We start from the raw sequence: 13,872 nt of genomic DNA, 5'->3' as shown, positions 1-13,872 counted from the left end.
TTTCTGTATTATGGTAGTATTTACAAGCTGTGGGCAAGACAGGGACTTGCTGTACCAGGTACTGTGTGACACAGTAGGTGACAATCACAGTGTCAAAGGCTTTAATTTTTAAATTTGAACAGGCAGAGCAATGGGGCCCAGCAAAGGGAGGAGAGCAGTCATGACGGGATTGTGTGGTTATGGAAGAGATTAGCTCAGCTCATGCACAGTTTAACAGTTTTCATTTGCAATGAGGCTGCAAGAGAAGATGGGAAAGGAAAGGCATCAGAACAGCTCAGGGATCCCTGAGCCAATCTTTTGCTGAGGCACTGATGAATGCAAAGGAGGCTGGGGATCTGGCATCCTACTCTAAGACACATGGGAGATAAATAGTAGAGGACTTTTTGGAGCAAAGCACTAATGTCCCCTGAAGTTAACTGAAAAGCCAGTGTTGTGCCTAGCTCACAGGTGGGGCGGACGATGTACAGCCAAAATGCAGAGGTTGGTGTGCCACTCTGCCACTGCTACGCTTGAATAGCACATAAGGAAACAAACCAGAGCCTTTGAGTTTAGCAGCATTTCAGCAGCACCGAAGCCAGTTCGGGGGCAAGAAGAGGAGACTCCTTCCCTGCCTGCCTCAGTGGTGGCACTTGCAGCTCCCTGCACCAACAGTCTGCAGTCACGCTGCGAAGCAGAAATGTTCCCAGTCCCTTGAGACTGCCTCTGGTAACACCTTCAGCACGCAGTCTGCTTGTCTGTTTGCAGGAACCTCACGTTTTGTCCTTCAAGTGGTCCTCCTTGGTATCTCAGAGAAGCTTTATGTATATTTTTTGACACATTTCCTTGACTGATACACTTCTGTGCAGCAAGTGTAAGGGCAGAAACATGCTGTGCTGGACAGAGCAGAAATCAAAACTCCCATCTAGGTCTGAATTTTGGGAAGGCTGGTGTGTCTTTGAAACACCCACCTAGAAGTCTTGTCCTCTACCCTCTCTGCAGACCTTTCAGTTATTCTAAACATGAATGCAATAGCAATCACATTATATGACACTTTGCTGTTGAGTTTCAGTATCAGAAATAATTTTTTCTCCTTGGATCCTCTGTTTGGAAGTAGATGTACATTCTGGAGCGTTAAGCTGAAGGAAGGTCGATTTAGATTAGATGTTAGAAAGAAATTCTTTACTGTGAGACTGGTGAGGCACTGGCACAGGTTGCCCAGAGAGGTTGTGGAGGCCCCATCCCTGGAAGTGTTCCAGGCCAGACTGGATGGGGCTTTGGGCAACGTGGTCTAGTGGAGGGTGTCCCTGCCCATGGCAGGGGGGTTGGAACTAGGTGATCTTTTGAGGTCCCTTCCAACCCAAACCATTCTGTGATTCTATGATTCTATGAGATGGGGATGCAAGGGTTGCGCAGCGGCCTGAGAAAGCCTAGACAAGCAGAAAGATGGGTTGGGGATTACTAACCACACAAACACATCAGGCTCGGGAAACCCTCAGAGCTGGTTGCACTTTGGAGCTGGAAGGGTGCTGAGGGAGAACTTGAGGCACAGTAATCACATCTGCTTGTCCCGCTCCTGCTCTTTCCGAAGCGTTTGCTTATGGCTTCAACTACGTGAGGGCATATGGAGTGCTGTTGCTGTGCCTCAGTAGAGCCTACGGTGATACACCAGAGCCCATCCCAGGACGGGTGGGGTGTAAACGGTAGGAATGGCTCCTGCAAAGATACAGCAGGACGCTATGTATCCAGTAAGTCATCTTGCCCTGCAGGAGCAAAGCAAAAGTGAGGAAAAAAAAACCCAACCCAAAAAACAAAAGGAAGTACAGTCCCCCCTCTCCTCAGATATGGTCACCTCCGAGCTGGGCTCGGGCAGCGGAAGAGGACCAGAGCCCTGTCCCCGCTGCCTTGCCTTGCCCTGCAGCCCGGGCCGCCCAGGGGCACTCCCGGGGCCTTTCCACCCGCACACGACCCCTCCGGCAGCCCGGGCCGCCCGCTCCCCGGTGGGCGAACGCGCCCGTGCCGACGCTCGTGTGGGGGGAACCTTCCCCCCCACCGCAGAGTGAAGCCGGGCGGTTGCCGTGGCGACGGGGCGGAGGGGGGCGCTGGCACCCTCTGTCGGCCGCCGCGGAGTGGCGATGGCCGCTCGGCGAGGGTGCCCCGCCCTGCCCCGCCCCGCCCCGGCCGGTGGCGCCCCGCCCCTCCCTGAGTGGGGCGGCTCCGCCCCCCTCTCACGGCGCCGCCGCCTCGCCCGCCCGCCCTGTGGCAGCGGGGCGGCATGAGGAGAGCCGGGGTCGGCTGGCGGGGCCGCAGCTGAGGCAGGGTGGCCGTCGACATGTCGCTGCTCTGCGTGCGAGGTGAGTGGGACGGTGGCGGGGGGCGACCGGGCTCCCGCGGGAGCGGCGGGGGGGCGACGGCCTGGCTGGGCGGAGCCGGGGGTGGCCGGTGCCGGGAGCGCTTCAGGCCGGGCCGGGTGCTGGGCGGCCACGCTGTCCCGTCCCGGGGATGACCTGCCTCACCTGTGGGGAGGAACCGCCGGGCCTGCCTGCCCCAAGCACCTGCCTGCAAAGTTACCTGTCACCCGGGCACCCCCGTCCTGAGTGGGAGCACAGCTGGGAGGCTTCACGCGTGTGGCGGGTTTGGGTTTGTCTTGTTTTAAACTAACGACTTCTGCCTCTCGGAAGCGACGACCGGCGTCCCGGTGACCTCCCGCCTGAGCCCGCGCTTCGCCGAGGGCGGACGAGCCGTGCCGGCCGGCCCGGGTGGGAGATCCGCCTGCACCCCGAGTGCCGGGCGTGAGGTGTCCGCCCCGGGGGGGGCGAGGGCTGGTCTCGGTGCGAGGAGAGCCGAGGGAGCCGGTGCGATGTCGAGAAGCAGCAATCCTGCCCGGAGCAGCAAAACCCCGGGAGCGAGGAGGAGCCGTGTTTGACTTTCGTAGTTCCTCTGAACGCGAGTTTAAACGCTGCCGCTGAGTGAAACTGTGCTCGCAGGAAGCGGGTTGCTGTCACTGGCTTTAATGTTGCAGTTTTCACTCTCCGTATACTTATCTATAACGTGCATTGTTATTTCAGATACATTACTAATTATCTTCTCATCCTGCAGTCAAGTCTTATTCCCTTGCTGAGCAGGTTACTGAAAGACAGCACTTTCTCATGCAGGCTGGAATGTAATGCTAGTGGCTTGCTCTCTGTCTCCAGTTTTCAATTTCTTGCTGTCTTTTGCCAAAAAAAAAAAAAAAAAATCCCTGGGGAAGACCATCTGCCAGGACTCACGCTACTGGGACGCGTCCCTCGTCAGTGTTCTGCTCTGAACACTGTGGTCACAGGGTGGATGCCAGCCGTGCCCTGCGGCTTAGAAGTATAGTTTTAATGTTCTCAATTCCTTTACCAGGTATGGTAAAAAAAACCCCACCAAACCTGGCACTGGTGTGCTGCTGACGGTTTAGCTCTTCTTTCACTCACATCAGTTGATTTGATAACAGCTCTTCATCCAGCTGTTCGTCACCTTTTTGAATCAAAATCCTTGTTTTGATGATGGTGTTAATAAAAAGACACCAGTATAGTATCTTGATTGTGCGTTATTTTGGGGAGAGTCCTGTTCTCTTAGGAGAGAGTTTTTAAATTAAATTTCAGCCTTTTAAACACATACTGTGTTTAAGGAGTTAGGAAAGGTGTATGGTTAAGAAGTTTATCTTAATGTTTTTGATGCAGTTCTGTGTAAACTGTGACACATGTAGCATCTCTGGTAGACTTGTCCATTTTGAAGGCTTTGTCAAAACATCTTCACTGAGGCTGATTCTTACTAGCTCAAGGATGCTTACATATTACAGGTATTTCTTCATTCTTTTTGGTGGTTCTTCCTCAAAACATTCTCAGGTTGTCCTTTAAAGAAATGTGGTTTTGATGCTGCTTGGAGCTGACTGTGTTAAAGATATATTTATACCCCATCTACCAAGAGTAGTGAAAGAATGTGAACTGAATGATTGAGTTACTGAAACTGTCTTGCCTTTTCAGGGTGTTAATTCTTGGTCTGTAGAGTCTTTGGGGAAAAAGCATTTCAGCAGCCTGGAATGATGTGCTCTTGTGCTTGACTTATTCTTTGGTCATGTGTAAAGAGCTAGAGAAGAAACTTGAGGTGACTAGTGACTTTGTGTGCTGAGGCAGAGCAGTCTGAAAAACAGAACCAATACTGGGAGCTGAGATAAAAGATTAACGTTTGGGGCAAGGAGAAGAAAGCTTTATTAACTGTCACTTCTTTTAAAAAAAAAAAAATCCAAACAAAAAACTGGCACTTTCTTGCATTTTCCCTTTCCACTGAAATGATCTTATCTTGCTGAGAAAGCAGTGCAGGTGTTAATAAGAAAGTTTGAAAAGCTGCTTTTTTTTCGCATTAAAAATGGTGCACATGTAAGACTGCATAGTAATGTGGGGTTGGATGATGTAGACTTGAGATTAAATAAGAAAGACAATAAAAAAAACTCATGAAATAAATGTAGGCGATTGGGGCACTGTTAATAGCCTCTGAATTGCAGTTTAACAGATAAAGGGAAATGTGGAAAAAACCCTTAGTAGCAGTGTAACAAGAAGCCTGGCAGCCAGAAAGATAGTGTTGTAATTCATTGATTTATTTTTTTTTCCCCCTAGAATTACACACATTAATAGTATTTTAATGAATGGCTAATCTAAAACAGTGCACACCAAACATGTCTGAGTGCTGCCTTTGTTCCTGAAAGAGCAGCTGACATACGTGGCTTCTTGATCTCATGTTTAGTGGTACATTTCTTTTACATTTTGTTCTTAGAGAACAAATCAGGTGTGGGTTTTTTCTTTTTCTTTTTTCTTTTTTTTTTTTTTTCCCTCAGAATCATTGAGCTGTATCAGCCATAGAACTACCTGACAGAAAATCTAAGCTTAGAGGAGTTGTGAGTCTGGGCTCACCTGTAAGTGTTCAGAGGATGTGTGAAGTGAGCCAGTGGTAACAGGCTGTTGTAGGAGCAAATTAAGGGATTCTTTTGGAGCAGGAAAATACGCAGAGGATGTAAATGAAGTGAAGGAGAAAAGAAATCCTGAATATTACATGACTGATGCTTTTAGAGGAGACTTCTTTGTATTTTGATTCTACTGCTTAAGTGCAAAAGAGATTGCATATACTCCTGTTTAGAGCAGCTGTGTCTGGATTATGTCTGATAATCTTCTCTTGGCATAGTTTGCTTTATTAGTTTGCACTTAGTGTTATATTTGTGAAAATAGCACATATTAAATAAAACTAATCCCAGTGAAGCAGTCTAGTTTTTCACATCAGTCTTGCATTGTTAACTTTCTTGGCCTTCTCTTGGAAGTCTTGACTTTACCTCAGATCTCAACTTAATTAAATTTCTTCTTCTGATCTTTCCTGTCTTCAGACTTACAGATAGAAATAACTGCTACTTCAGCACAGCTTGCAGGGGTCATAGTAAAGGAGGACCCTGCTGAGGTTGGATCACCCGGTCACGGGTGCTATGTCATTGGTTCCTCTGCTCTGTTTGTACCATTGTGCTGAGACATACTTCACACCCTTTCACTTGCTCACTTTTATTACATCTTACTTTGTCCCCAGCTTCTGCTGTCTCAAGATAGTGATGGAAAACTCTTCCAGTTTTTCTTCTCTCTGCTAACAGCTTATGCTGTGTCTTCAGTGCTGTTGTATTCCTAACTTCTTGACCTACCTTATCCATCTGATAATTATAGTAAAAACTGTATCTCCTTGTCTCATACCTTGCCTGTCTAGTTCACTGTATCAATGTCTGAAATGCTTTTGTGTTGCAAGGATATTGGCAGTGGGGATCTTCCTGCATCCCTGTGCCCAGTACCTGTCCCATGAGGGCTTAGTGCTTTTGTCTAATGTGCCTTTGTCTTGGGGCCCTATTCACTATATCTGTGTGAGATTTGGCTGCCTGAGGTATGTAGGAGATTGAGTTCGATGATCTCTTCTGGTCTTGCACTCAAAATTTTAAGTTGTTGACTACTGTGTGAAATGACACTGTCTGGAGGTTAGGAACGTTATGTTTTTGCCTACCTGTTGTGGTTTAACCCCAGTCAGCAGCTAAGCACCACACAGCTGCTCGCTCACTCCCCACCCAGCAGGATGGGGGAGAGAATCGAAAGGATGAAAGTGAGAAAATGCATGGGTTGAGATAAAGACAGTTTAATAGGTAAAGCAAAAGCTGTGCACACACAGGCAAGGCAAGGAATTCATTCACCACTTCCCCTTGGCAGGCAGGTGTTCAGCCATCTCCAGAAAAGCAGGGCTCCATCACATGTAATGGTGACTTGGGAAGACAAATGTCATCACTCCGACACTGCCCCCCTCCTTCCTCCCAAAGCCCCTTATAAGCTGTGCATGACACCATATGGTATGGAATATCCCTTTGATCAGTTGGGATCAGCTGTCCTGGCTGTGTCCCCTCCCAACTCCTTGTGCACCACCAGCCTCCTCACTGGTGGGGTGTTGTGAGGAGCAGAAAAGGCCTTGGTTCTGTGTGAGCACTGCTCAGCAGTAATGAGAACATCCCTGGGTTATCAACGCTGTTCTCAGCACAAATCCAAAACACAGCCCCTCTACTGTGAAGAAAATCAACTTTATCCCAGCTGAACCCAGGACCCTACCATTTATCTTGCTGCTGCTCTGAAAAGTTAGAAGAGCTTGCATATCTAGTGACATTTTTGGTTTACCAGAATGGCTGGAGTGTTAGAATACTGCTTGGTGAAATTAACTGCCCATCCCTGTATTGCCAGAAAAATTAGGGTTCTACCAAATTACACTCTGTTGACCTCCATGTGAAAGAACCAAACAGGGGAAATGGATATTAGTGATAACAGAAAGGAAAATATCTTTGTCTTATAGTATACTTAGAAATACCCATAACTAGAAGCCCGGTAGCCAAGTTGGGCTTTTTCTTTGTGTTTAAAGGATTTTTTTTTTCCCCCCAATGCAATAGCCTCAATTTACCTTGGTGTTTTCTGTAAGGCTGAATGCAGTCCCTCCAGCTCTTTCTGTCTCAAGGATGAAGGTCTCTAGCTGGAGCTCCCTACATTATGCACTTGTAAATAGTATTCTTAGCAATAGGGTAATTGTATTGCTGTGTTGTGCAGTATTCTGAAATGGTCACAGAATTGAACCCTGCCTGTCTTTGTGGGGTTTCCATCAAAATGGAAAGAATAAAATTGTACATTAAAAGTGGTAGCAGAAGTACATGTTATAAAGGTTGGGTATTAATAAAAATATAATGCTTCATGAAGAATTTGCTATGTAAGTATTATGAACTTTTCTCTAGCTGCAGTTAGGTGGGGAGCTACTAGTGTATGTAGTGTAGGAACAAAATAAAATGCATTAGAAACTTGGATAATAACACTAAGATAAGAGAGTCTTTGCTAGTAAAGGAGCTTCTTTGCATTGAGACTTAAGTTTGGGGTTTGTAAAGCTGTAATTGGTGGCTTTATTGGAGAGAAAACTTTTAAGCTTTCAATCTTCTGTTGTTAAATACTAGGAGTGTTTAAAACCTACAAACCACATTTGCCTTGTGATGCACGGGCTGTCATTCATTTTCCTGTTTCAAACCCTCGCTCCTTTGGCTTTGGGCACTATTACTGCAAAAGTTTCAACAAACAGTGTGGAGTCTTTGTTTTAAGTATTTAGGGACTAGGAGCTACTTGAAACCTCCCTGTAATTTTCAGCAGGATGAAGGAAATGTACAGAGATGCTTCCTGAATTTGAATAGTGTCTGCTTTCTTCTTGCTCGTGTGTTGTCCTCTCAGTTGACTCCTTCAGTTTGGGATCTACCTGGTCAAACTTCTTAAAGTTGATATTAACATACTGTTTTAATTTGCAACAAAGTGCTGGATTTAATCCAAACATTGAAAGATCCTAATTTTGAACTGTAACAGTCTGAGTGCCAGTTGCAATTTACACAATAGCATATAAAGTCCAAGCAAATGAAGCTGCTTTTTTTTAAAATCCAGGACCTTATTTCAAATATTTGACTTGGAGGCATGTGAAATGCATATGTCTGATGGCTAATGATTCTCTTATCAATTTCCTTTGAAATATCCTCCTGCATATTTTTTTTAATGCCTTGTGGTCAAATTTTACTCAATATTTTGAAAAATACTTTAATCACTCTGTGAAAGCTGTTTTCAGTGCTCTTCCAAGAGAGCTTAAACCAGAGTGATGTACCTAATAACTCTGGTTCTCTTACTTTTTCATTCAGATAATTCACTGTGTGGTCTTGCAAACTGATTGGGAGCTGCTGTGAGGGTGTGTAAGGTCTTCCCTTACTCTGCCTTTTTGGTAGGTTGAAGCTTACGAGTACCTGGCATTTTCTTGGTGTGGAAGTGTGTGAAAGCAACCTGCCATTCTTGTCTCCTGTTAGATAGAAATACTTTTGCAGTCTGAAAGGTTTTTCTTCGGCTTTTGAATTTGCTCTTCTTTGCAGTCTTTATTTTCTCACCATACTTCTAAAGTTTGTATAGAAATGAAAATTGGATTTAATATTCTTGTGTTGATCTCATCATCATTAAATGGAGAACTAAAATCTGCTTTATTTCTATTGCCAGCTTGTGCTTATCTGTGCATGCATTAGGCATCTTTGCCAAAGACTTTGCTGAAATAATATTTTGTTTGTCTACCATGACCTATAATATTTGGTACATGCTTTCTGTGATATGGATTCCTATTCTATAGGTATGTCGTGGGTGTTTGGATCAGATCCCCCTGCATTTAGCAGGATTTCAGATGGATTTTCTCTTCTCTTAGGCCTTCCTTATACCTGACTAGGCTGCTATGCATAATGCTGCTTTTATTATCTGCCTCTTCACTGGCTTCTGTGTCCTGCTTGGTTTTGTACAAACGGCAAATGCCCGATCTAGGAGTGAAAATGTTGAAACATGGCAGGCATTAATACTGGTATTTGGGAAACTCCACTAATCATTACTGGTCTTTCAAGTGGATAACCATTACTCTGTTTCACTGGCTTTCCTCCATATTATGTCATTTTGCACTTTAATCCTGTGCTAGTAAGTCACACGTCTCAATTCTGTGTGTTTTATCTTTGTAGTTTAGATCAGTCTTTCCAAACCAGTGTTGAATAGGAGGCATCATTTTTTTCTAGAACTTTAACTCCTTACACATTGATTCCTGTATTAGTTTTTTCAGATGTTTGTCTGGTGTGCTCAATGATCTGTAGGTACCTGTCATCCTACAAGCGTGCTGTGAGTGTCACGTCAAGTGTCATACTTGGCTCTCCATGGAGCCCGTTCTCTAATCCCTCAGGATGAATTTAAAGCAAATGTCACTGGGCTACAGACTTCTTCACTGACATCTGAGTGCCAGTTATCTAGACCTGATTCTTATTACTTGTATCTTATATGTTTAATGTCATCTTCACTTATTGATGGGCTGGAAAGTACCTGGTCACACAGGTACTTGCCTCTCCCTGAGCAAGGGACAAATGTTTATTGGATGCCTGTTGCTTCTTTGCCACTAGCAGTTAAGTCAGTTAATGGGATGGGAGGGCAATGTCCTTGTTGGTGTGTTTTCTCTAATATAATTAAGATTTTATCTTGTTTCCCCATGCATCTAACTTCTTACATCTAGGATCACCCAACCTGTGCTGATACTGTTTTTCTTGTATATTTTGCCATGGCTTATAGCTCTTTCGGGCGGAATGGACTTCAGCTGTCCTTGCTTGGGGAGTAGTGGCTTTTTGGCCCCATAGAAAGCTCTTAATAAAGGATTTCTGCATCTGATATCACAGGTTCAGTTCAAATTTATTCTTCTCAGTCAATTTTCTAATAACTGTCCTGAGCTGTATGAAATTAGCCCCCTCTGAATTGTCCCTCATGTACTGCTAGGGATTGTTTTTGGACAATCCATGTTGTATTTGATCACAACTACTGCAGGTAACTTTTAAGTGATTGTTTTGTAGAAGTAAATCATAGTGAGGATCCAAAATAGTTATTCTCCTGTTTAAGACTTTTTGAGTTGGAATGCTATTTACAAGTTTTAAAAGAACTGATAAAATACTGGTAGGCATATGAACTCTCTAGTGTTTCTCTGTTTAACTTCATAGATTTCAGTTAAATACGTTATGAAATACACTACAGGTATCTATATTTCTAGCTGAGGTAGGAAGAAAGCTTCAAGTTTAATCCAGATTTAAAAAAAAGGTTAAACCAAGAAACCTCTGGTTGATAGTTTAATGAAAAGATGCAAGTGAGGTGTACTTGGTGTATTGCAAAAAAGCTGACATGCCCACCTCCTTCACCAGGCTTTCAAAATAGATTCCTTAAGCTATTCTCCCCAACATTAACTTTGAATAATTGAATAATTACACTTCTAACTAAGAAATAACAGACTTAATATCTACAGATATTGTTGACTTTTTCCATCTTTTGCAGCACAGAGTGCAAGATTTGTAAAGGTCTTAACATTGCTGGGCAGGGTGCGTGGGTTAGAAATTATGTTAAAGGAATTAAAAAACTGATTTTGTTCCCTTTTTCCTTGCCTGTATTTGGGGAGTTGGAGCATTTAGAAACATAAAGAAGGTATGATCTTTTAAGAACTTCGGGCTGATTTCAGACTCCTGATGCTCTTCCTTGCAGTTGAACATTCAATATGAATGGAAAGTGAATTGGACTGGAATGGCATGTCTGATGAGGGATAAGTGGAGGTGTCTTGTTCGAGATAATCTCTAGCCTAAAACTGTTGGCGAGTTTTCAAAGAAGTTTGGCTTCCAGTCTTGACTGTGTCCCTTTAAGGAATACTGGTTTTAACCTTATTACTTAAAGCTCCTGTGACTTAACTCTCTTAATTCTTTACAGCTAAATGCTCTGCTAAACAGACTCCAGCATTTCCACCACAGAGACACAATTATTAGGTATAAAATAACTGCAGAATTACACTTCTGAATATTGGCACACTCGATGCTTATTTCCTCAGCTCAGGCCAATGTAGTAATACTCAGTTTAAAACATATAATTTTAAAATAAAAAGCAAATTACATGTTAAAGGACTTCTTGCATCGTCACCCCTCTGTTCCAGATGAAGTCTGCACCATATAACCAACCTGCTGTCATCTTTGGCCTCTCCTGAGGAAGGGAGTTTAGGTCTAGAGCTAAGTATGGTGGCCCATTAAACCCTTCATTCTTACAAGCTTTTATAGCATCACAGGGATGCAGGCATGCTTGAATAAGGCAGAGTGAACTGATTTGGAGCCTCATGTGCTGATGAAGGTACACTGTGTTTCTAAACCTTCATGAGACTTTTCCCTGGCCACCTCTCTTGGCTTTACCATAATTTTTGGAGTTTTCATAGTGTTATCTTATTTTTTGTGCCACTGGATACCTGATAGAGGCCAGACAACTTTATAAACTTCAAGCATGGGGAGCTGTGTGCTTTATTCTGCTCTGTTCTGATTATTGGCGTTCTGAGTATCACAAGAAGGTTACTTACTGTGAGGCTTTTTTTTTTTTCCTTCCAGCAAATCCTTGACCAGATTGCTCAAAAACTGCTGTGCAAACTGAGTTCTGTCAGAATTTTGTGGGTTTTTAAAAATTGTTCTAAAATATATTTTAAGGATATTTCAAACAGTTCCATATAGCCAGGTAGTGATGGAAGGTCTGGGTATGAAGAAACTCTGGGTCAAATTTCACTTAAGCTAGCAAACTTAGCAGTTTCTAGGGAAGGAATATATATATGAATATGTAGATATTTAAATTTCTGGAGAGAAACTCTGTAGAGACATTTTCCTTTCCTGAGTGCTTGTATAAACCTCAGAATGTGTTTGCAGGAAACGTCCAGGGACTTCAGAGTTTTAGTACCTGCAATGGTTCACATTTAGTCATCACATGGTCTTCTGTTGCAACAACCACAGTCCTTTGCAAATTAAATCCCTGTGGAGTGTTAGGGCTGCAATTATATCATGGAGATCTGCAAGCTGTTTTTCTGGAAATCTTTAATAACTCTATTTTTCCTGTAGGGCCAGGAGTACCAGACACTAATTGAGATGATGCCGAGGTAGCTTATCAGCTTTGAGTGAGGGAGGGATTTGACTGTGTAAACTACTACACACATTTTAGAAAATTATGTGTTATTCCTATTTTGTTCGCCTTCCCAATTTCATGAGTTATTCTTCATCAAGAGATCTCTTTAAAGGCAAGCAGGTGGTGTTCTTCAGAAGATTGTTTGGCTTCTGTGGAAGGCATCCTTCCACTTCATTTGCCCCTCTTTGAGAGTCTGAGGGCCATAAATTACTAGAAAGCTGACATTGCCTTTGATTTTGGATTTGGGAGTTCTAACGCTACCAAAATCATAATGCCATTTCATAGATTAATAAAGTCTTGGTTTTTAATGAAATAAATTCTTGTTATTGTCTGGTTCAAACGTCCGCAAACTTTAAACTCCTGACCTGAACCTAAATTTGTAATATGCAACTTGAATTTGGCGCACAGCATGGGTATGGATTGGTGGGGAGGAAGAAAGTGGATGTGAAACAGTAATTTTATTTCAGCCTTTCCTACCTGGTATAACTTGCTGCATGTGCAAAATTTTATTAGATTTTGATATATCAAATTAAGTAAGTGGACTCTGTGTATGCTCCATTTCAGAAGGAGATTTTTGAGGAGATTAACTGCTTAGAAACTCTATAGTTATAAGGCCAGAATGGATTGTTGTAATCATCTAATATGACCCTTTGTAGGACATAGTATTTTTTAGTATAACAACCTAGAGTCTTCTAGAAAAAGGTCAGAGTCTGAATGATGAAGGATGTTCTTCAGTTCTTGGCAGCTTGATATTGATTATCATCACATGTGACAAATTTATGCTTTTTAGACTGAACTGGTTTTCTAGCTTCAGCATCAGAACAGCAGAAGTTGGTGTGCCTTTCCTTAGGTTGGAGAAACTATTATGACGTTTGTACTCCTCACCCTTCCAGTACTTAAGGATTGGGAAAAATGGAGTTTGGTAATACCTGTTATTTGAGTAGAGGTATGTGGCTGTTGCATTATGACTAATCTGACTATAATGAGAAGTGTTTACATATTTTTCCATTGTTAAAAAGAGATCAAGACATGCCATGATGTATCAGATTGCTGTATTAAATCAGTATTTTGTTACACTTTAGCTAAGTGGGAGGAGCGTGGTTTAACAGAGTTCTATTTCTATTGTAAACTTGACTTTGAAGTTACCATTTTGTATATATCTGACAGTTTGGCCAAAGATGTATAAATGCGTTCAGGCTTTACTGGAGCATAGCAGCATGTGACAGAAGTCTGAATATGTATGAGTGCACCTTGTGCATGCCTGCTGGGGGCCTGCATTGTGTGGTTGTTTTTTTTTTTTTTCTCACAGAGAATCAGGGAAGAGCTGATGTTGGAGACAAAATAGAGATTACGTGATCCCAAAATGACAAGTGGTACAGTTATATAAAGTAGACAGTGAAAAGCATTTAAATTAGTAGTTTTGAGTTTGTTTCCAAGAGGGTGCAAACACACATTAGTGTTATAAAGGAAAGTGGGGAGCTTGTGACTAGAGGGGCTCTTGGTGTAGGACTCAGAACTAGCCCTCATAAGGTTAGCAGGAGCCATGAGGAGCGGGGGTTATGAGGGGAGCAGAGACATTGGAGGGGATGCCCTGCTCTGGAAAGGTGACTGGGAAAATTCCACTGTGTGTGAGTGATGTAAAATTGTAAAGCAGCATTAGTGTGGATAAAAGAGAACCAGCTGGGCTGAAATTGCTTTGGGAAGAGCTGATAAGAGATTTTGCTGTGATAGCACAAGAGATCTGCTGCACGTAGTCCAGGATTTAAATGTGGGTAGAAATCTCATAATATGGTTAGAGAGAAGTATTTCTGGGTATTGTCAC

General features: G+C 43.2%; 1 protein-coding gene across 3 annotated transcripts in view; it reads left to right on the top strand.

Annotated features, from left to right (window-relative positions):
- The first annotated feature begins 2,194 nt into the window (after nucleotides 1-2,194).
- Nucleotides 2,195-13,872, top strand: part of UNC13B (unc-13 homolog B) — a 221,948-nt gene continuing 210,270 nt past the window's right edge. For all 3 annotated transcript variants that reach the window (XM_075740242.1, XM_075740241.1, XM_075740240.1), the window contains exon 1: nucleotides 2,195-2,330. In XM_075740242.1, the coding sequence (XP_075596357.1) occupies nucleotides 2,309-2,330 (22 nt within the window). In that variant the 5' untranslated portion in view covers nucleotides 2,195-2,308. The remainder of the gene's footprint in view (nucleotides 2,331-13,872) is intronic.

The sequence above is a fragment of the Balearica regulorum genome, chromosome Z, assembly GCF_011004875.1.
Source record: "Balearica regulorum gibbericeps isolate bBalReg1 chromosome Z, bBalReg1.pri, whole genome shotgun sequence".
In the NCBI taxonomy this organism is placed as follows: Eukaryota; Metazoa; Chordata; class Aves; order Gruiformes; family Gruidae; genus Balearica; species Balearica regulorum.
This window is presented reverse-complemented; position numbering and strand designations above follow the sequence as displayed.